Source organism: Pseudopipra pipra, chromosome 1, assembly GCF_036250125.1.
Source record: "Pseudopipra pipra isolate bDixPip1 chromosome 1, bDixPip1.hap1, whole genome shotgun sequence".
NCBI classification, from domain to species: Eukaryota; Metazoa; Chordata; class Aves; order Passeriformes; family Pipridae; genus Pseudopipra; species Pseudopipra pipra.
Window position 1 is genome coordinate 140,430,269 of NC_087549.1, and position 21,083 is coordinate 140,451,351.

Genomic DNA, 21,083 nt, shown 5'->3' on the forward strand with positions numbered 1-21,083 from the left:
CCCTTGTTCTCTCATTTCTAGCCAGTTTGTTCACTACATTTCATTTCAACAAAGTTATGATATTTTGCTTTTGAGCTTGAGCTGACCATCTGTGGATCAGGGGAAGAACACCTCCCCATTACCTCACTGAGACCCCATCTGTCTTCTCAGTGAATGTGTGCCTGCAGCACGTAACTGGTGATTATGTGGTGGATGTGTTTCCTCTCGTGTGACCTAGGGCTGGGGTGGCAGTTGATTCTTGTAAGGTCACTGGAGGAGGTGGCCTGTGTGGGGGACTGAGTAAGGAAAACATTCTTCAGCCTTGATTTAAAGCAGAGGTTCAATGTGAGCTATGATTCTGTTCTTTCAGCATCACCTTTGATATGCATAGATTTTGATGAAATTATTTTTCTACCCTGTTCTTGAAGAATTCAGTGAGAACTTTATAGCTCTGCTGGTAACCGTACTTTGTCCCGAACAATGAAAAAGCCATGCTTCTTTGTGAGGGTGATTTCCCTACCGCTTAGGCATCCTTTTGCATTTAAGATATTCAGAATACAGATTAAAAAAAAATGTTAATTCTACTTTTTTCCCCCTTCTCCCATCTTTAGCACAGGAGGAGATACTGCTGTATTTCTAAACTGTTCCCAAAATTCCTTCCTGAAGACTGTCTTAGGATTCTTAATGTCTCTGAGCAAAGATGGAAAATGACAGTGTTAGAATGCGGAAAAGTCAGCTGTAACATTAGCTCCTATTTAAAATTAAAACTGTGAAAGCATAAAAGCATTTGAAAGCATTTGCTAGTGTGCAGTTACTCCTATGGTCTTAAATTAACCAGTGTCAAATCAGCAGTCACCTGTGAGGGTGTCACAGTGTTTTTCTATGGATGTACCTGAGTTTATTGAGGTTCTCCTTTTTAGCCAAGAGGAGAAAGTGTTCCCATGGTACTTTGTCCATGGGTACTCTGGGAGACTTGAAGTGAATGGGTGAACCCATTTCCTCTAGCAAGTAGTGCAAGTCCAGTAGGTTTTCTCTTGGCCCAGCCTGGATGTTTGTGAAATGTGACTGACTTCCATAGTTCAGGGCTATCTTGACTTCTTCCTAAAACTCTTCACAGGTCTAATGCCCATGCACCAGTCCGTCTCATTCCTAGTGTGTTGTTTTGTTTCCTACAATGTTCATTATTGATGTTCATATGAGCATACTGTGCTGCTGATCTAAGCAAATTGGACACAAAGTGAGTTAGCTTATGTAGGACTTACCTGTGTGTAATTATGTCTGACTGGCCCTTTTTCGAACGTGTGTGCCCCATTTCTTTGTATTATATTGGGTGAGAATAGACTTTGAGCAGAAAGTCAGCAATTCTGAGCTGAGATCTGTGTTTGCATCTGGGCAAAGCTTCAGCCCAAAATGATAACTGTTAAGCTTACAAACTGCCAGTGTGATTCCCAGCTGCATTTTGTAACATGAACTATTTTAAGAGTGAATTTGCCGTATATTCTCTCTCTTTTAATTATAATAGTGTGAACCTTAGGTTCATTGCAGGAACAGGACATAACTGCAGTAGTTTCGTTATTTCCAGTAGGGTGATAATCATAGTTTGGTTTTGGTCCCTGAGCTCAAGAGAGTTTTCTAGCTGTGAGAATCATGTAGTAAATACCTCATTATATCTGGTAGTATTAGGTAGGTATTTAAACCTTACTGGGTGGTGTCAAATGAAGGATGGACATTCATTGTCTGTACTGACCTGAAGGGAAAAGCCACTCTGAGTGGCCCCTTGGAGGGGTCTTGCAGCAGCACTGTGGCAGGAGGTGGCCCGCACTGCTCTCCTCTGACAGCTCTAACCACAGAGCAGTCTCATGGCTTTCCTGGCAGACTCTATGCTGGGAAAGAGGATAGGGTGGTATCCAAATCTAGCATCTTGAAGTTGCCTTAGGAGAGATGTGAAGAGGAAAATAGACTGAATCCCAAAAGATGCAGCAGAAGGAGGGTTTTTGTTCGTTTTTCTTTTTGCCAGATAGCTATTTCTGGGGAGAGTAAATCATTACTTTTGAAGCCATCTGTCTGAATTGCAGTGAATCTCACCATAACTGATCAAGACTAATAAATAATTAAATAGCAGTGCTCAAATGAGTATCTGTACCTTGCTTTCATCTAGTTCTCTTTGTTCTGGTGTTTGACAAGTACCTGTCTGCTGCCTTGGAGCTGTGAAGGTGGCTGTTTTTATACCCATGCTGCTGCCCTACTTTCAAGCAACTCATGCAGTGTGAAACCTGATTATTTTTTCAGTCTAGCGGCCCTACAGTGTGCTGTGGTGGAAACTGTACCTGAACTCCCTGCAGTTTCGTGCTGCTTGTGGTAAAACTGAAGTGTCTTCCTCAGCCGTGAGTGTTGGCCGAGCGTAACCTGTGGCATAGGAGCGATGAGAGCTGCAGACCAGCGCTGCACTGCCGCGCGTCCCGTGGCTGTGCGAGCGCAGGGATGGCAGAGGCGCGGCCCGGAGCTGAGGAGGGCTGGGAGGCTCCGGCTGCTGCTGCGCTGCCGGCTTGCAAGGTAAACACTGGGTGACCTATAAGCCAGCCAGTCAACTCGCGCGTGGCCTTATTAGGCAAGCTGCAGAGCCCGTGTCTGGGGACAGAACATGCTGGATGGCGGCAGAGAGCGCACAGCCCAGAACGGATCCAGCCCAGACCCCGGGAGATACGACCCAGTACTGCGGCGCTGACAGCGAGCTGCTGCTGCCTGAGCCCAGCTGTCAGAGACTGAAACTCTGCCTGGCAAATATCAAGAATTGTGCTATTAAGAGGTGGCTTTAAAAAGTAAAATGCTTTTTGTGTAAATGTTAGTAACTTGTAGTTCTCTTCCTGACGTATTTTTTGTGTGCTTGGTTATAACCTTAGGACACCAGTTCACGCCGTCAGTCTCTGTACTGAAACACTTTGTGGTGGCCTTTGCTGGGAAGTGCGTGTTCATTCCTTGTGCTGCCTGCAGCACAAGGCACACCTGAACTAAGGGGAATTAATTTTTTTTTTTTTCCACGTCAGGACTTGTTTCTCCTCTCTTCTTATGCAGATTTTATGCCCTTTATTGGAAGACTGATTTTTACTGGCTAAAGCAATGGTCTTGCTCTTAGAAGAAGGGGAATATTGGCACCCACAGCCTGCGTGAAGACTAGCACTAGTCTACGTTACTTCATACCCACCTCATAAAAACTGAGTTTCACATGGAAGAAGCCTTAAAAAACAAAAATATTTCTGTTTTTCCTTTAGTAAAATCTCTGTAGATTTAGACAAGTGCATCACAAGCAGATGCTGTGCAGGCTTTCCTGGGCAGCTCTGGGAAGGCTCCTCAGTTCTGACTTGTGATTAATTTTCTGTTAGTGACTGGTGCCCCCCTGAGCACTGGGCATGTTTGTGATTTTTGCAGGGGCTTTGGGAGTGAATGAGGGCAATACAGAGAAAAACACCATGGCTGCTATGAATTTAAACTTGCTCTCTAGAGAATAGGCTCCAGAACTGCAGCATCACTGTGTTAACCAGATTTTCTTTCCTCATTAATTTTTGCTTAGCCATGCTGGATGTAAATTAAGGTCTGGTACACGTGCCTTTTCATAGTGACACTATTTTCAGTGACAGTACTTGTAGCTGAGCTGTCCTGCCTTTACCATCAGCTTTTGAATAGAGCATACTTTTTTTTCTTTATTTCTTTTACTAAATATTTAATTTTCTGAGAAAGCATTGAAACATGCTATAGAGAGGATAGGAGCTGAGCTCATAGATTCGTTGTCTGCAAGGCTGTTGTCTGCCTGAGGCTTGAAAAGTTATGTTTCAAGGTAAGTATGCAGGGATATGATGTGGCCTGCGAAATGTCACATCACAGTGGTAAACAAAATTGATGTTTTCCTTAGATGACTACCATCACAAAGAGCCAAGGAACGTTGTTATAAATTCTTCCTTGGGGTGCGTGTGCCTGTCTCGACTCCCTTTTTGGGCTTTTACATGCATGCAGAGGTAGCAGTGCAGAGGTGTACAAGAGCAGACAGGAGAAAACTCAGTAGTGTGGCTGGGCTTTTTGTGTCACTTAACTGCATGGGACCACTTGCTGCTCCAGGCAATGAGACAGCCTTGTGCTGGTTGTAGACACCAGAAGTGTCAGAAGATGGGGAAACCCATCCTGAAAACCCTAGCTGTTTGTTTGCAGGACAGGCATTTTACAGCCAGTATCCCAACAACAGTTAAGGCCCTTGGTCATCCCAGCAGCAAAGCTCTTGTTCACTGCAATAGTAAAGAAGAAGCTGCTGCTGCTGGTGTGACTTCAGAGGATGTCCAGGGAGCTGTGGCTAGCCCTGTGCCTTTACAATCTGAGTTGCAGGTGCTTTACAATGAGCCATGGTGTGAAACGCTCTCAAATATTGTTTTGTTAGGTAAAAACCCATATCTCCTCAAAGTCCTTGAGCTGTTTAATCATTCAAATTGTACGTATTGCTGGGAGATGAGTTCCTGCCTTATCCTCATTTCCAGCCGTTTGCTCAGTCCATGTCTAACCGTGGCCATGTTCATGCCTGACATCATCTCTTACTCTTTCAGGCCCAGAGACAAACAGGTCTGACTGAATTTGGGTAATGTACCTCACTGGCATATCTGATTACTATGTGTGAAAAGGGTATGTGGCCCTTGAACTTCCTTGAAGGAGCTACTCTAGACTGATCCTACTCCTAAAGAGGAAAACCTTGGACATCTTTTATGCTACAGTCTTGCCATGCAGTTTTGCAAACAGTGATACAAGATGTAGGCATGTCAGGGAACATTAGACTCATGTTCCTTATTCTGAAAATGTGTTGCAAGATTGAAAGGTACCAAAATTTCCTTTTAGGAGCAATCTACTGCTAAAATTAATGACTCAAGTGATATTTCTTCAAATCTGAAAGAGTAATCTAGGGATTGGAAGGGGATTTTTTAGTGTGTGTGCCAAAATATCTGTTGTTCCCCCTTATCCCTCAGCACATGACTAAATAGCCAGTACAAAAAGACCATCCATATTCTAACACATCTGTCATTTTGTTCTAAAAAACTCAGTCCCCTTTATAAATCTTACTAATCAGCTTTTTTGATCTCTTTGCATATGACCTGTTTTAAAGTGCACCGCACAGACAATGCAGCGCTGAAGTTTATCTGAAGGCTTGTCCAAAACATACTCACTGACCAGACATAAATCTTCTTGCCAGGATCATTATTGAAAAGGATTACATTTGCTTTCCACTAGAGTGATGATACCATGTCAGAAAACTATCCTAGTTTTAAAGTTCATATAAATGGCCTCCATTTAAGAAATGAGAAATTATCACTTGCCCACATACATGAGGTTTGGATGGAGAAGACAAAACCAGAATACATACTGTGTTTGCAAGCTAGACTGTTTGGATATCACTCAAGATGGTAACTTTCTGTTAAGTGATTGCAGTATTGAAGTAATCTTCTGGTAGATTTTTGACCTGTATTTTAGTTTTGGGCTGACTTATTTCTTGAACATCTTGGCAGAAATTCCTGGAGAGTGGGAAAAAGGGGAAATAAGGAAAGGGAGTGCCTTGCCACTTTCCTTCAGAAAGACATGCCTGCATGCCAAAAACTGACAGGGATTGTGGGGTATGCAAGCAGCCCGCAGCCTGGGAGGGGAGGTCAGATGGAGGGATGGAAAAGAGTGATCTGGTTTAGCCCAATCTTCTGACCTTCATTCCTTCAATCATCTACAGCATCTCAGATCTTGGCACAGCTATTCCAAGGGTGCTTCTCTTGTCCAGAAGAAGAGCAGTGGAATAAAATTCATGAGCTTCTTTAAGTCTCTACCCATGAAGTGTGGATGAAAATGTGATTTCGTCATCTTGTTTATACAGCTCATCTCAGTTTTCCGTGCTGCTCAGATTCTTGCTTACCTAGCTGGCATATTTGCTGAAAGTTTCTTTGCAGTTGCTGTGGGTTTTCTTTCCTCTGCATTGTTGATTTCTTTAAAATTTTATTTTTAGGTTTTCTTCAAACAGCTGTCATGGGCTTTTTTGATTTTTACTTTTATGATAACTACAAGTCACAACAAAGTATCTACTTCTCCTTATCACAGAGAAACACTTCTAAATATAAATTCATAAGTGATCAAAATTCAGGAAGGAAAAAGGCTTGATCTTGTTGGGACCTGATTCATGACTCCTCAGTGCTTTGGGACTGGCAGCCCTGTAAGTTGGGAACCGTTTTGCAAGCCGTTTAAACTCCAACTTTGATTAGAGCGATTAGTTTTGCCAGACAAAACGAAGATATTTTCCTTCTCTTCCTGTGGGAAGCTTCAGAACAACGTTTAACTGCCAGCTGGTCTTTCATGAGCAGCCTCAGATTTGAAATGTATACATGCTTAACCTCGAGCTCTTTGCCCAGATGACTGCAAACTTAGCTTCCCGCTGGGCTGCCCCCCCCTTCTGACGGCTGAACTGTTGTTCTCTCTTTGTTTGCTTATGTTGGAGGCTGCTAATGCTCAAGAATTAATGATGGCAGAGGGGGACAAGAACATTACTACCGATTTGTAATGCAGCCTTGATAACATAGCTTGGCTGAACACACTTCTAGTTCCTGGAGACTGGATCTTTTTGAAGGACAAACCGCTCTTCCTCCTTTCCTCATCAAGTGTTTGGTGATGAATTTCTTTGCCTCTGAGAAAGATTTACTCTTAAATCTGCTGTTTCCAAACAAGCAGCACAATGCTAAATCCAAGATTTCTTTTCTTTATACCATTGGTTGACTCTGCTGACTTACTCTTTTTACACCTTACTGTTTTTCTCCACTGCCAAAGCTGTTAAGGGACAGCACAGAGACTGCTTTTACAATAGGTGATCCCTTATTGATGGAAAGGAGGGAGGGAAGTGGTCAGTTACCGTGGTTAAATATTCCCAATGATCTGTGAAGTGCAGTACACTAAGTATACACTGTGAAGTGTAATACACTAAAGCTCCAGTATCTCACAGCTTTTAGAGTTTTAATATTGCAAGAAGTGTTAGCACATACCCCGCATCTTGAATTGACACTGAGCAAACTCTGGGATCACAGATTCTGCACAGTAGCACAGTTTCAATATTAACAGCAGTGATATTAATGTTAATTCATAGATACTGTTCACACAGCAATGGCTGATTGCCTCACCTTCCAACCTAACATGAAGAGATCTTTAAGCCAAACTTTAGAGTATGGGTAGGTATTTTTGTGAAGACCTTGTTACAGATGTTGTTTTTATTGGATATTTTACTTTCCTCTGTAATAATTCTTTGATTCTACACCCTCTGTATTTTTGACTTGTCAACTGTATATAGTAGGAAAAGGAGTCCTACTTGCACCAAAGCCTATCACAAATATTTCTTCCCAGGTAGTAGCCAGAGCTGTTGGAGAGACTGGCTTCCTACTGTGTTCTGTGGGTAGAATTTAAACAGCACAAGCAGAAACCTTTTTAAAAATTACACATTCTGAAAGGCACTCCAGAGGTTTTCCATCTTTCTTCAGCTCTATGTGCTTTACCTTCTGCACCTCGTTCACCAGGAGGATGCTGAGGATAAAATGTTGGAGATGATGTATAGCAAAGGAATGTGGGAGCCTGACTCCTCCCTCCACAAATACAAACATATCTGTCCTCTGTTGTATGGGACATTGCCAGACATGGGGATGACATTTGAGCTGAGCTTACCTGCTTCGTTAGCCCGGAGGGTTGATCCTTGATCCCTTTCCTGGTCATAAGATCTTGTGCCTTTTTCTTTGTTCTGGAACATCCTGAAAAGCATACCCTGCAAAAATAAAAGAGAATATTTGCTACCAGTTTAGTCATCAGACCGGGTCAATAGGGGAGCAGGACCTAGCAGAAGTCCTGCAGCAGAGGGAACGACAGGTAGGACGACTTGGCAGCCATGACCTATTCCATCAGCTCAGCTGGCAAATCTAACTTATCCTTCCACCTTGCTTAAGACTGCAGACATGAAATTTATCAAATGAATGTTATTTATCTGCACTTTATATAAGAGAAACTTCCCTTACTGTGTATCAGGTGCTTAAAAGTGCTCTAGGTAATAATACATCTATTTACAAGACCAAGTAAACAGTCTTCACACAAGCAGGGTTGAGAAAGAAGGGATTTTTCAGCACAGAGCATCTCTTATTGATATACCAACACAGATACTGGTCCTGAATCTCTCCATTAGCTGTTACCAGCATCTTCTTTCTTAGTTCTGCACTGTCTTGGTTTTATGTTTTAATCACAGCTGCACTTACACTTGGGCCATAAAGCAGATTTTCAGGTTAATGGCAAATTTGGAACCTACGTCAACAGATTGTGGTTTTTGTTACTGCTTTTTTTATATATTAGGCTCTAGTACATGGAGGCCTTCACAGCTAGTCAAGAGAGAACAGCAGTGTCCATTTGTGTTCTATTGGTAGTGCTGTGAAGTGGTTAGAATTAAACGTGAGAGGTAGCAAGGTTACAGGCAAAGAAAAAACGTGATGTGTACCACCAAATATTTCTGAACAGAGGATGTTACCTGGTGAGTCAGAGGCTTTGAGGTCATGTTCCTTGTGTTGGGTGACTCTCATTCTAGAGAGCTCTTGACTGTTGAAAGATCAGCTAATATAAGGTGCTTTGGTTAGGGTGACTCAAACATTATTCATGTTTAAAAATAAATAAATAAATGAATACAAATAGCGGGGGCATTAGACAAGATGAAGTGCATATTCTTCTATCCATTGTAATAACTTGTTAGCATGAAAAAGAGTGTTTTGTTGACCTAAACAGGATAAACACAATTCATGGCAAGCCAACAACCATTAATAGGTTTTTGATAGATGATATATTTCACTTGTGGTTAAGCAGTCTCTTTCACAGCATCGTTGCTTATATATTTCCTTTACATAGAGGTTCCCAGCATAGATCTGGGTTCTGTTGTACCAGATATCATAAAAATAGGTGAGCAGAGTCAAGAACTTCAGTATTTTGTTTCTAGGCTATGTTTTCATGGTCCTGACAACCCCAGTCTTGTGGTGAGTTTTCTCATGGAATTATAGAATTGTTTGGGATGGAAGGGACCTTAAAGATCATTTAGTTCCAACCCCCCTGCCATGAGCTGGGACACCTTCCATTAGACCAGGTTTGTCAAAGCCCCATCCAAACTGGCCTTCAACACTTCCAAGGATGGGGCATCTACAACTTCTCTGGGCAACCTGTTCCAATGCCTCACCATGCTTAAAGAATTCCTTCCTGATATCTAATCTAAACCTACCCTCATTCGTCTTAAAACCATTACCCCTTGTCCTATTGCTACAGGTCCTTGTAAAAAGTCCCTTTCCAGCTCTCTTGTAACCTTCTTTAGGTACTGGAAGGTGCTATAAGGTCTCCCTGGAGCCTTCTCTTCTCCAGGCTGAACCACCCCCACTCTCTTGGCCTGTAATACTAATACTAGTTGAAACCTTTTTGAAGGGGAGAAGTCTGTTGGAGGGAAGCTAATGGGTTTCCCTATTTGTTTGTGTGGGGTTAAGTGCATGGACCTGTTTCAGTCACATATTTAATGCTTCTTTGTGTATGTTAGACCATCAGGTAGTTCAGTGTGGGCGACTGAGCCAGGCTTATTGCACCATTTCAAATTATTATTTCCAGACTTTCAAAATTAACTGTAAAGGGTTTCAACTCTTCAATCCAAAATCCATCAAATCTGTTTAATAATAAAAAAAAAGTAGCTAGACAGTACTTTTGTGCAATTTTGCACCTTCTGTCTCGAATTAAAATATTTGGAGCTGTGGTGTCTGTTCTTTAATCCCCACCCCCACCAGTAATTTTGCTCATATGTTATCCATAAATCTTGTCTGTTTTAAATGTTCCAACTAATAGTTAAGCAAAACATTTAAGCATAATGATATGATTAACAGAGTCCATTTTTTGGCAGCCTGAATGCTGTTTTTCTTAAGCTAGCACTGCAGTTTATCCTGATTAGAGATATGAAGGAATTATTCTTCTTCTTGGAGGTTTTTTCTGGTTTTGTTGTTGTTGGGGTTTTTTTGTTTGCTTGCTTTCATAATACGAGGATTTAGGGGTTCTGCATTCATTTTGCAGGAATATAGTGTGTGATTTGGCTGGATCTTTGAAGTGGTAATATTATAAATCTCCCAATCACCATTGCCCAATCTGTTTTAGCATTCATGTGCCTAATTTCTGTTTGTAATCTGATTACTGGCTTGAGCTGCTCCGGCTTGCAGCCTATTGCTATGCATTTACTGTACTCCCTGGGACGCGATAGCCTGACAGCTCCAGTCCTCTGCTATGAAAAATCTCTACACGATATTGCTAAGACAGGCCTAGGGCTGTGGCTGGTGGAGAATTAGCTGCTATTGTAGTTTCTCTTTGCCGAATCCTTTGTTTCTGCAACCATGTTCAGAAATCCTTGGATCTCCAGCTATTTGGGAAATGTTAAATACTCTGAGGAGCAAGGTAAGAGTTCCAAGTAGATAGAAGAAAATGCAGTTCATTTGTGTGTGTTTAATCTCTTGTATATATGTATGCATGTGTAAATATTGTTTGACTGGATCTTCTGCAGCTGCATTAGGTACTTTAGCAATCAGTATGCAGTTAGTCAAATAGGCTATTTCATTATTTCCTAAAGGGCACTTTTGAAAGATCCGATTAGATGGATCTTTTAATTAGCTTAGCATGCCACCGACTTAGGGCCTTTAAATATACTAAGTAACACTGGAAGGTTGCATCTACTTTTTCTTTTTGAATTCAGCATTTGAAATTTCTTATGTGTTAAATTATGGACAGTGGTTTTATCCGGTAGCTTGTACCTAAGAGGGAGGGGAGCTAGACTGAACAAATGGTTAAACTTGTGAGCAAGTTTGATTTACACTTCAGTGAATATACTCTTAATTTTAAATGCAAATACTTAAAATTTCTTTAATGTGATTATGAACATGTTTAGAATTCTTCAGCAAAAGAAAGAACAAAATGCTGTTGCAAATATTTTCCTTCTGTGTATCAGGTGCTGTGAGGGTGGGTTTTTATCTTTAAATTAACCATTGAATAAGACTCTACTAAACTGATGTTTCTTTGTTGAGCATATTTATTGTCTTTTGATGCACAGTTGTTTTACTTTTCCTCCTGTGTTTGTATTTAAGACTTCTGTATTGTGGTAAGTAAGTTTTATTGGACTTTAATCCCCCCCACATGGTGTTTAATTTGAACAGGAGGAAATACATAAAATATCAAAACTGTGTAACAGAATATAATTGCCTGCTAGGTTTTTCTGTGTTTAGGGTGTGGGGGAAAACTGGAGCTCACCCCTGTGAAATACAGCAAAGTTTTAAGATGTTTTTGAGGCAACAAAAATGTGGTGTGTATGATGTTACTGAATGTGTTTAATGGGTAGCAAGAGCCAAACCGGCTTATGTGCCCCGTCTTAGCAGCCCTTCTCCCTCCCTGCTCCCAGGGAAGCAATGCAGGCTACTTTCTTCCTTTCTCATATTCCCTCCCCCGTTTTGGCTAGGGTAGGCAGATTTTCTCTGTGGTCTGCTTGTGGTTTTCATGGTGGACAGCTGTTTCAGTGCCAAAAATTCTAGGATGGGTTGTATCCTGTAGAACAGCTATAAATTTAAGATATGCCTGGTTCTGATTAGCTAAGCTGATACTGAGCTGGGCTTTGAAAGTTAGTGCATAGTCTTCTCAAAATCATGTAAATCTGGCCTTTTTTAGAGGATGCTTATGGCATGGAGTATTTTTTTTAATGCTGTAGTGTAAAATATAATGATTTATATACTATTCACACTGTTTTTCTTATAATACTCTGTTTTGGTTTAGCAAGATGTTTCTATGTAATCTATGTGCTTTATTCTCCATTTAATGGAAAGAGAAAATGAATGTTAACAAAAACAGGAAAAAGTTGCCTATTAAAGTTGAAGAATGCTATTAGCAGAGCTGCTTGAAATCTGCAGTGACTTGTAGCAGATGCCTAAAAAATGCTTTTTTGCACAATTTAAGCTTCTTTATCAAGCTGTTGAAATTCTTTGTTACTTTTTTTTACCTTTTTTTTAATCTTTATACCTGTAGAGATGGCAGAAAGAAGTGAAAGAGGATGAAAAGTTTTGAAAGATATAGACAAAATATACGTTCTCTATATTAAGACCCATATTGTCAGCTATAACTTGCATTATACCCTTTCTGCAAAAATAAAGGACATTCTACCCTGACTTTAAAATATTCTGCATAAGCAAAAAATTTTTGTTGCCAGTTAGATCTTCTTTGAAATAGTTAAATGATTGCTGTATTAGTGACCAACTTTATTAATTTAAGGTCTTGAGGTAGTAGATTTAATACAGATGGGGACAGAAAATTTTCCATTGGGAGTAAGTTATTAGTAGCTTTATGTACTTTTCAACAGCAGTCACTGACCAGGTGCTCCCCTGCTTCCTGGCCAGCAGTTCTCTAAGGTCTCTTAATAGCATCCTCGTTGTTGAATGGATGGAGGTGGAGCACTGGACCCCTTGCCACTGGTTATCATTTAGACCCTCTGGTGATGCACTTGATTGCAGAAATGAAAAAGCTAAATCTGGGAGAGAGTGGGGAGATTGCCCATTGCTTGTTATAGTTCACAAAGGTTTGGGAACCTAGAGACTTTGTAATACATACTTTTTGAAAATGAGGCTGCATCTGCTCTCAGTGTAAACACATGTTCCTCTGTGAAAGTAAAGCTAAGCCTTTACTTCTAAGGCTTTTCAGAAAAAAACATGGGAGCTTCCAAACAGTAGACAGCAATTTCTGTCTGTCATGGATGGTGTAATACTGTTGCAACAGATCCTCAGCTGGACATCTCTGACTTCTGCAGTGAATATGCAGTTTTTATATGCTAGGCTGCAGCCAAAAAGGCTCTTTCTGCTTGCAGCATTTCTCATTTGCAGAGTGCATCATAAACATGTCTACTGTCCATTTTATAAGCTGGGAAACTGAAGTTAAAATGATCATCCCAGACTGCAGTACTACACCACAGATATTAAGAGTAGAACATGGCAGTTCATAAAGCATTGATGTTTTTAGGATGTCTACTGTCTGTACTCATTTTTGCAAGGCTTGGGTTTATCACCATCTTGGACATGCCAGATTGTGCTGTTTGCCTAGAGAAAAGGCACAGTCTTTTGCAGTGGAAAGGCTATGTTTGGAGGCTACAACCTAGTTTACCAAAAGTTCCCCATTTATTACAGCATCTTCACAATGTTGTGTTTTTTTTCTATTTTGCAGATTTTGCCAAGGGAAACTCAGTCAGATTTAAACCTTCACGATTGCTCCTACGGAAGAGAGCGTTAAGGTAAGGTGGAGCTCGTCTTGCCTGGTGAAGATCACTGGTTGCAGTAACTTACAGTCGTTGCTTGAATCTGCATTTATTCTTTTGTCAGGAAAAGTGATTATTGGTCCTCTCACAGGACCAAGCTCTGGCACAGAGCAGATGCTCTGCATAGGTATTGAAAAGACCAACTGTCTCCTAAGTAATGTTAAAATCTATAGCTGGAATTGCTCAGGGAAGAGTCCCACTCTGCACTGGGCCTCCTGCCACTGCAGTGCACATTTTTCTTTGTGTGGCATGGACACAATACAGACCAGTGAACCAGCTTGGAGTACTTACCTGTCTGTAAAAGAAGGTGGCTGAAGTGGATGAATTAATTATACATCCTTGCAGGGAGCTTTGTCAGCAATCTAGGGGAGAGAGATGAGGCAGGACACTGCAGAGATGAATGGACAGGTGGTGTTGCTGTTTCTTTGCAGGGCTGTGCTGCCTTGTGCCTGCATTCTTAGGACATGGTTCCACAAGCCTGAATAAGGGGATACAGCTAAGCAAGATGGCAAATCATGTTCCCTCTCTCTTCCCATCCTTGCTCCAGCTGTTTTTGGCGTCCACATTTGTGCTTCCTGGACTCATTCATAATGGCACAGAGAAGAGATCAGGGAGTTGGGAACTGACTCTTGCCCCAGCAACCAGCCATGATGTTGGCTCAGCTGCACAGGAATCTGCCAGCACACAGGCTCACTTTGCAAACTTCTTTTCAGTCAAGGCACACCACCTGGAGCACACCTGATTCCCTGTCACGTTGTTTCTTATGTGCTGTAGAGAGATGGAGAGAATAGGTGTACAAGACACACTGTGTTATGAAAGCAGGTAGGGGAAAGTAGAAATAAGAGTAGCAGAGGAGGATATGACTGTAGAATGGACCTTTTACTTAAGGGTCCAGGGAAGAAAATTCTCCTGGAGGTAGGGAAAGAGGAGTGAACACCAAGAGCCTAGCTGACAGGTATACAAGTGAATTTTGTATTTCAATCATAAAATCTCAGTATATCCTGTAGCTTTAAGTGGGATGGCAGGTCAGTGTTACCAAGTGGCATTTGGATCAAACTTCTGGTTGCTTTTGGGCATGTAACTAGGTTAGTGGGGCAGCTATTTAGAAACTGTATGCTGCTGCAGCAGCAGCAGATGAAGTTTGCAGCCTGGAATCCCTGATGTATAGAATACCACCCACACTTACTTTGGAAGTTGGCAGATCAGTATAACTACTGAGACTGTCAAGTACTCTACTAATGCTGCATTATACAATGTTTTTTAAGAAAAACTATTGAGATTGTGAAATATTGTTGCCTGTGTCTTAACAGGAATCATCTGAATTCCTGAACACTGGAGAGTATAATGAGTTTGTTGGGAACCTGAGGCCAAACCACACACAAATCCTGTGTGAAACAAACTGGTGGGACCTCTTGCTGTTGATTGTATTTCATGAACCATGGTCACAGGCTATGTTTCAGGCAAGGAAAGGAAGTTCCTCTTTCAGTCCCAGATTTAACAGGGACTTTAAGAAAGAATTCTTGCAAATTTCTAATTTTTTTTTTTTCATTTAGAGAACCTCTTGTATGCCTTAATTATTTTAATAATGAATGTGCAGAGCCTAGCTGGTAAGTGTGGAAATTCATGGTACTGAACATATCTGTTCAGAATCTGCACCTAAATTTATAACATGACTAGATGTAGTTGTGTTATTTCTAGAAGAGAGTTGTGGATGAGTTTGAAGGTACAATATATCTGGCAATTCAAGTCTGACTATCTGACTCTACTTAAGCAACTGCATTGATGCAACTCCTTCTTCAGCAGAGCAACTAATAAAGCAGGGAGACACATGGATATATCTCTGAGAAAAAAAGGGAAAAAGGGAAGTCTTGGTGTGGAATTACTTATGAGTTTATTTTTTTAAAAACACTTATGAGTAGTGCCCTGTAATTTTATTTTTTGGGGGTTTTTGTTTCTTTTTTTTTTTTACTATTTGGAATTGCTTTAACATCGTTCCAACTCAATTTGGATTCCTAATGAATGTTCTTATTGAATACTGTGACATGTCCTAAATATGCCTACTTTCATTTTTAGAACTAATTTGATATATGAGTCCATAAATACCCAATTGTTTGGCTTGACTCTGTCATCTTCAGAGCAGTGCTCTGTCTCTGAATCCTCTGTGTGTGTGAAAGCAATGTTATTATATATTGGATTAAAACATTTTGGTTTTTTCATGTGCAAATACTTAAACCAAGCAATGCCACCTGCAGCTTAGCTAGAGAGAGGAAAAAAAGCCTCTGAAGAGATAAAACTCCTCAATTGTGGATTAAATAGTATATGAAAATTGTTAATACTTTAAAAAATAAACAAGTAAATAGATGTTGACAGTCTGTCCAGAGGGAAATGGAAAATGAGGGCATAGGGAAAACTATGAAGGGACTTTCACTAAGCAAATAACCTGTGATGCTGTGTAGCCCAGTGAGGGTTAAACTTAGGAAGTTTGTAGTTATTTAAAGAATTTTAGTGAAATCTGCCAGTGAGCAAAGGTTGCAAGCCACCCTCTGTACAAAGGAGGAGGGAGCTCACATATAGGAAGAACTGGATGACCTTGAGGAGTAATAGAAAAAGGATGTAATGTAATAACACTAAGTGCACAGTTGTGCATTGGGGGCTGATAAATTTTTCTGTCACTTGCAACTGATGAAAGCAAAACCTTGGCATATTAGTTTCTGACACAGGATTGAGCAGCCAATATGGTATAGATATAAAAAGGCAAATGTGTTGTAGATCCCAGCATTCAACTAACTAGTCAGATAATAATGCTTTCTCTACTAAAATTCCTATTTTTGTAAGATACTGCTAAGACCCAGGTCTGGAATCAAGACTATCCAATTCTGGTCATGATATGCAGAAAAAGATGACTTAAAACTAGAATAAGTGGAGAACGTTTTTACAGATAATCAATGAAACTGATAACCTGTTTTGAGGAAGCTAAGTACATATGGGTAACTTCTGTTAAGAAAATAAGAAAGGTAAATAACAACACTGGCACGAGAATGAATGTATGGAAACCCAGTAAAAGACATTTAGACTGAGTTTTGATTATCTCTGGCTTCAGAGTCCCTGGAACTCCCTGGAGTGAACCTAACTAGTTTATAGTACTAAAGGATTGTTGAGGAATCCACAAGCAATCCAATAATCCTGTTCTTTTTAGAACCAGCAGGCTAGTGCCAGTCTTGATTCTGTATGATTTTACCCTTGGAAATTCATGTAGGAATGAGACATAGTGGTCGGTGTTAGTGCATAATTAATTTAAACAAGGCTTTTGCTGTATGAGTGAGTGCTTTTCTGTACAGAGTCCCATGTTTATGGAAACTTAAGGTGCTGCACTGTCACAAGCATTATGGAAGCAAGTGGAGATGCTGCTAAATAAAGCACAGATATTCAAAAGTCATGAGCTGGGTCCCTCAACCCTTTTGTCTTAAGTAATCAAATTGATTTGACAAAATAAATTTGGGGGTGGTTTATAGCCTTAGGCCAATATTATTTTCATTTTTCAAACTCATGCTCAGCCAAAAGGAGTAGAAGCTGCTTTCAAGTGGGAACTGGGAATCTCTCCACCCAGGGTTCTCCAGAAGCTGTGTCTGTAAGAAAATAACATATTGTGAAACTAGTAAGAATCATGAGTATTGGCAGTGTGGGGTTAGGCATATACAAACATGCTGTTAACTGTCTGAGTCTCTGCCCAGTGTCAGATGACACATGCACCCATTTTCTTGTGGCTGCTTTGTGCTATTTTTTTACTGTATTTTGGGTTTTGTTTAGTTCAATTACAGTGTTTTTACCCGGTAAGGGTACAGTTTTCTCTAATGGACAGCTTATTGCAGCTCTTCATCTTCTATTTGCAATTTTCTGTAGTGACTAACATTGCTTTTCTTGGCAGTACCTGGAATAATTTCTGTAAGTGCAGTTGTTGGACACAATTTGCAGCAGGTGGCAGGGTGCCTGGATGTGACACAGCCCAGTTTCTTCATTGTCGTTTCAAGGATCTTATTCTTTCCTCAATGTCCTACAAAGGAATATTATTTATAATCGATAAACATGCAAATACTAATAGGAGTTAATGAAAAATGTTACTAGTCATTATATGTTAAAACTCTGTGAGAAATGTTCTTTTGAAATAATGAGTACAGAATTCTTTTTTTCCTATTTTTTTCTTTTCTAACCAAATAACTTTGGGGGAAAAGTGCTATTTAAAATCTGTCCTAGGAAGGATTTTCTAACAGTAAGACTGCATAGTTTTTCTTAACAGAATGACAGTAAATCATATGGCACATCACTACCATGGCAAAATGAAGAGCCTAGGATCACTGTGAGGATTTTTATCTGTTACACCTGTCTACCCAATTTACTAAACGTTTTAAGACCAGTATAAATTTTCTTATACCCAGTTGAGATAGCTTAGAAGTCATAATGCCAGAATACAGCAGTTTGCTCTCTATTTTTCATAATCAGAGAAAAAAAATCTTGCTTACAAGGAGGAACGCTTCCTCCCAAAAAATCTCTATAGACAGTTAGTATCTACTTTAGACCATTATGACACCTACATTTTACAGTTAAAATGTGTATATTTAATGGACATATTTAAAGAAATATTCTGTTTCACCTAAGTGAACATTTTTCTTGTTTTGAAAATACATAGTATAAAATTAAATTACCTGACTGATGCTCATATTAATGTATTATAAACCATGTAAAATCCAGAGAACAGGGCAGTAACAACAATAGGGCAGTCATGCAGAAGGCTGCTAGGTGGAGTGTACATACAGTACTGCATTTGATGACATATGTTTTAATATTTATGGAGAACCATTTGATACAGATTATTTCAAATGTAATTGCTTAGTATAGCATTTTGAAGGCAGTCTCCAGTCAGTAATTTAATGCAAAAATGTGTCACAGTCAGTTCCAAACAAGTTTCAAATTATGTTAGGTTTGGCTTTCTGATTTTCTTTGGGTTATTTCTTAGCTCATTCCTATGGAAAATATTTTCTTGCATATCTGTGTTAGACTATCTTGCAGTAAATTGATTACATCTTGGCTTTACTTCATTTGTAGCAGAAATATCCACAGTTCTGTAAAACAGATGTTGCTTTCAGTTTTCAGAAGGAGTTCTCACTTGAAGATAAAGAAGAACTTGCAAACAGCACAAAGGATATTGATGCTAATCTCTTAGCAGTACTTCCGAAAGGTAAGTAAAGGAGACTCATTACTAACACAAGTGGTAATTTAACAGCATGTGAAGTTTAGTTTATGCAAGTACAAGGCACAGTTAAAATTATTTAGGCACAAATGTTTTGTAGATGAATTTTCTTTTTCATATGAAGTATGCATAAGGGGTGAAGCAAGGGATGAACAACAGTGCTCTTTTATAAGGCCTTGCTATATCTCTGCTTCATAAAGTTCAGCTTTGTTTACCTAGTTTTCAATAGGTTAAGAAGTAGTTGAAATTCAAAACTTCAGAGAGGCTTCTTTGTACAGTTAGATTAATCCTGAAATCAAAATATTAACTTGACTTGTAGTCATAGCTCTTTCCAGTCCCCTTGGTTGGTAGAATTACTGTGCTTGCATGACCAACTGACTACACTGAGTTTTTGTCTTACATGCTAAAGGAGCTGCAGTAAGTACAGGCTTTGGTTTGAGTTTCTTTGTTCTTAAACTTCTGTCTTAGTCTGAATAACTTCTGAAGAAACCAGCAGTTCCACATTTATCATTTGACACAGTTCAGGTAGAAGCGAGAGTTAATTCTCTTGAATTATTTAGAGAAAATCACAGTATGCTTGAGTTTATATTCTGTAGCAAATGTTTTTGAAAGATTTCTGAATTCTATAAGAAATATTTCACCTTAATTTAAGGACTTTTTAAAACATTTTTATGAGGTGCACTCCAAATGTATTTGTTGGTTTTTATTCTGGGACAAGGCATGGAACAATACTGCTTTTCCTGATTACTGGTGTTCTAAGGTAAATTTTGTTTAGAAGATCTACACTTACCAGAATTAAGATGCCTCTTGGCAGTCTACCCTGGAGGGTATTCTACCATAGCATCCAGCTCAATAAAAATAAAATAAAGCCTCAAGTTTGGGGCCGTTTCTGAACTGTGGCTGTTCTTTCTCTTGCCCTTAAGTGACCACTGGTGCTTAGAAATTGTGTTGCCATGAATTAATCTAGATAAGGAGCTTTTACTGTGAAATTAATTATTTTAAGCTTCTTAATCTTTTCCTGTGTGCTGAATCAGATCTTTGTGCTACTTTTTAGGTAGAAGTGTTGTTACTGTTCTAACACTGCCATGGTGTAGTTTCTGATGGTCACATGGAAAAAACATCCCATGAACAGATGGAAATTGGTACCAACCTATTCAAATTGCAAATTAAAAAGGAGAAACCTGGTCACCTAATTTTACCAGGGTCAACCAGTATCCTTGGGAGTGAAATGTCTCCAACTGGCTTTCATGTTTTGAAGTAAAATATTTTATTCATCAAAAATAAATTATTAGAGTAGAAAAATTCCTGCATTTAATCTTTTTTTTTTTTTGGGGGGGGGGGGTTTGCTTCTTTTTCCTCACCTCATGAAAAGAAGAATAGTGCTGGAACTGCTTTTACAGAAAAACTGCAGATGTTGGCCAACTAAGCTGAAATTACTGTCTGTAATCCCAAGTGTGGAAAAAGTGTAAGGCAGCATAGAGTAGTCCCATGCTATTTTTGTCCTATGTTGTTTGGGAAGGTGTTGGAGAGATTCTTCATGGGACCAGTGCTCTTTTTAGGACTGCAAAGTGGTAGTAGAATCTCTGGAACTTCAGCTAACATGTAGCCAAGAGGGTGTTGAGCTAATGCTTCTGGGAGTTCTTTGGATGTTCCACATTTCTTGTATGTAGACAACTTATGGTCACGTTTCCTTTTCTGGGGGTGGGGGGAAAGGGAAGAAGACTTCTGCTATTATATGAAGCTATGCTTTAGAACTTTACTAAAGTTGTGTAAAAGATCTGTTCTCTGATGATGGTTTTAATGACTGTATAAATTGGTGACTAGGGAAGAAAAATTATTACGATTTGGACGGAATGTCGTTTTAATAACTGTGAGCTTTAGAGGCCTATGTCTGAAGTGACAGAATAATTACGGGTTTTGTTTTGACCTTTCCATGTGTGTGTAGCCAACAGATAGAACAGAAAAACTCCAATAGCTAGAGGAGCATACTTAAACAGAAGTAGATTTGGGGAGGTTAGAGCAAAGTATTTATGAGAAATCATTTCCTTTGGTGTGAATCTGAAATGAAGGCTGGTTTCATAGGGGTAAGTTCTCTGTTCATTACGGTTCCACTGCTAGCACAGCTTGAGTGGGCAGAGCAACAGTGGAAGCTGCCTGTGCATTGAGAGAAAAGTCTGTGAAAACACAATGTAAGGGCTCATCTTTGCTTTGGTGTTGGTTCAGAATGCAAATTTTGCATTGCCCAAGTCCAGTTTCTATCCATGTCCAGAGATGTATGCTTGGAATTTACTGACTTTCAGTGGCTATCTTGCACTGTCAACTTGGTCAGTAGCATAAGCATAGACTTCATTCTGCTTTGCTGCAGATATTGAACTGAGGCATGGAAGAGGTGTCCCCTGAGTTAGCTCAGGATGCCCTGTTAGCACTGTTAAGTATCTGCATCCTGAGCTACTCTGCATCAAATGTGTACATGTTAGA

The 21,083-nt window shown here is 39.8% G+C and overlaps 1 protein-coding gene across 18 annotated transcripts in view; it reads left to right on the forward strand.

The window, feature by feature from the left end:
- Positions 1–21,083, forward strand: part of SVIL (supervillin) — a 138,819-nt gene that overhangs the window by 58,369 nt on the left and 59,367 nt on the right. For 17 of the 18 annotated variants that reach the window (XM_064636586.1, XM_064636602.1, XM_064636523.1 and 14 more), the window contains 2 exons: positions 13,270–13,336; positions 18,502–18,593. Coding sequence is in view for 15 of the 18 variants with exons in the window: in XM_064636523.1 (XP_064492593.1) it covers positions 13,270–13,336; positions 18,502–18,593 (159 nt within the window). In the remaining 3 variants the exon portion in view is untranslated. Of the gene's footprint in view, positions 1–10,397; positions 10,474–13,269; positions 13,337–18,501; positions 18,594–21,083 lie in introns of those variants that run through there. The other variant, XM_064636532.1, reaches the window with a different exon arrangement.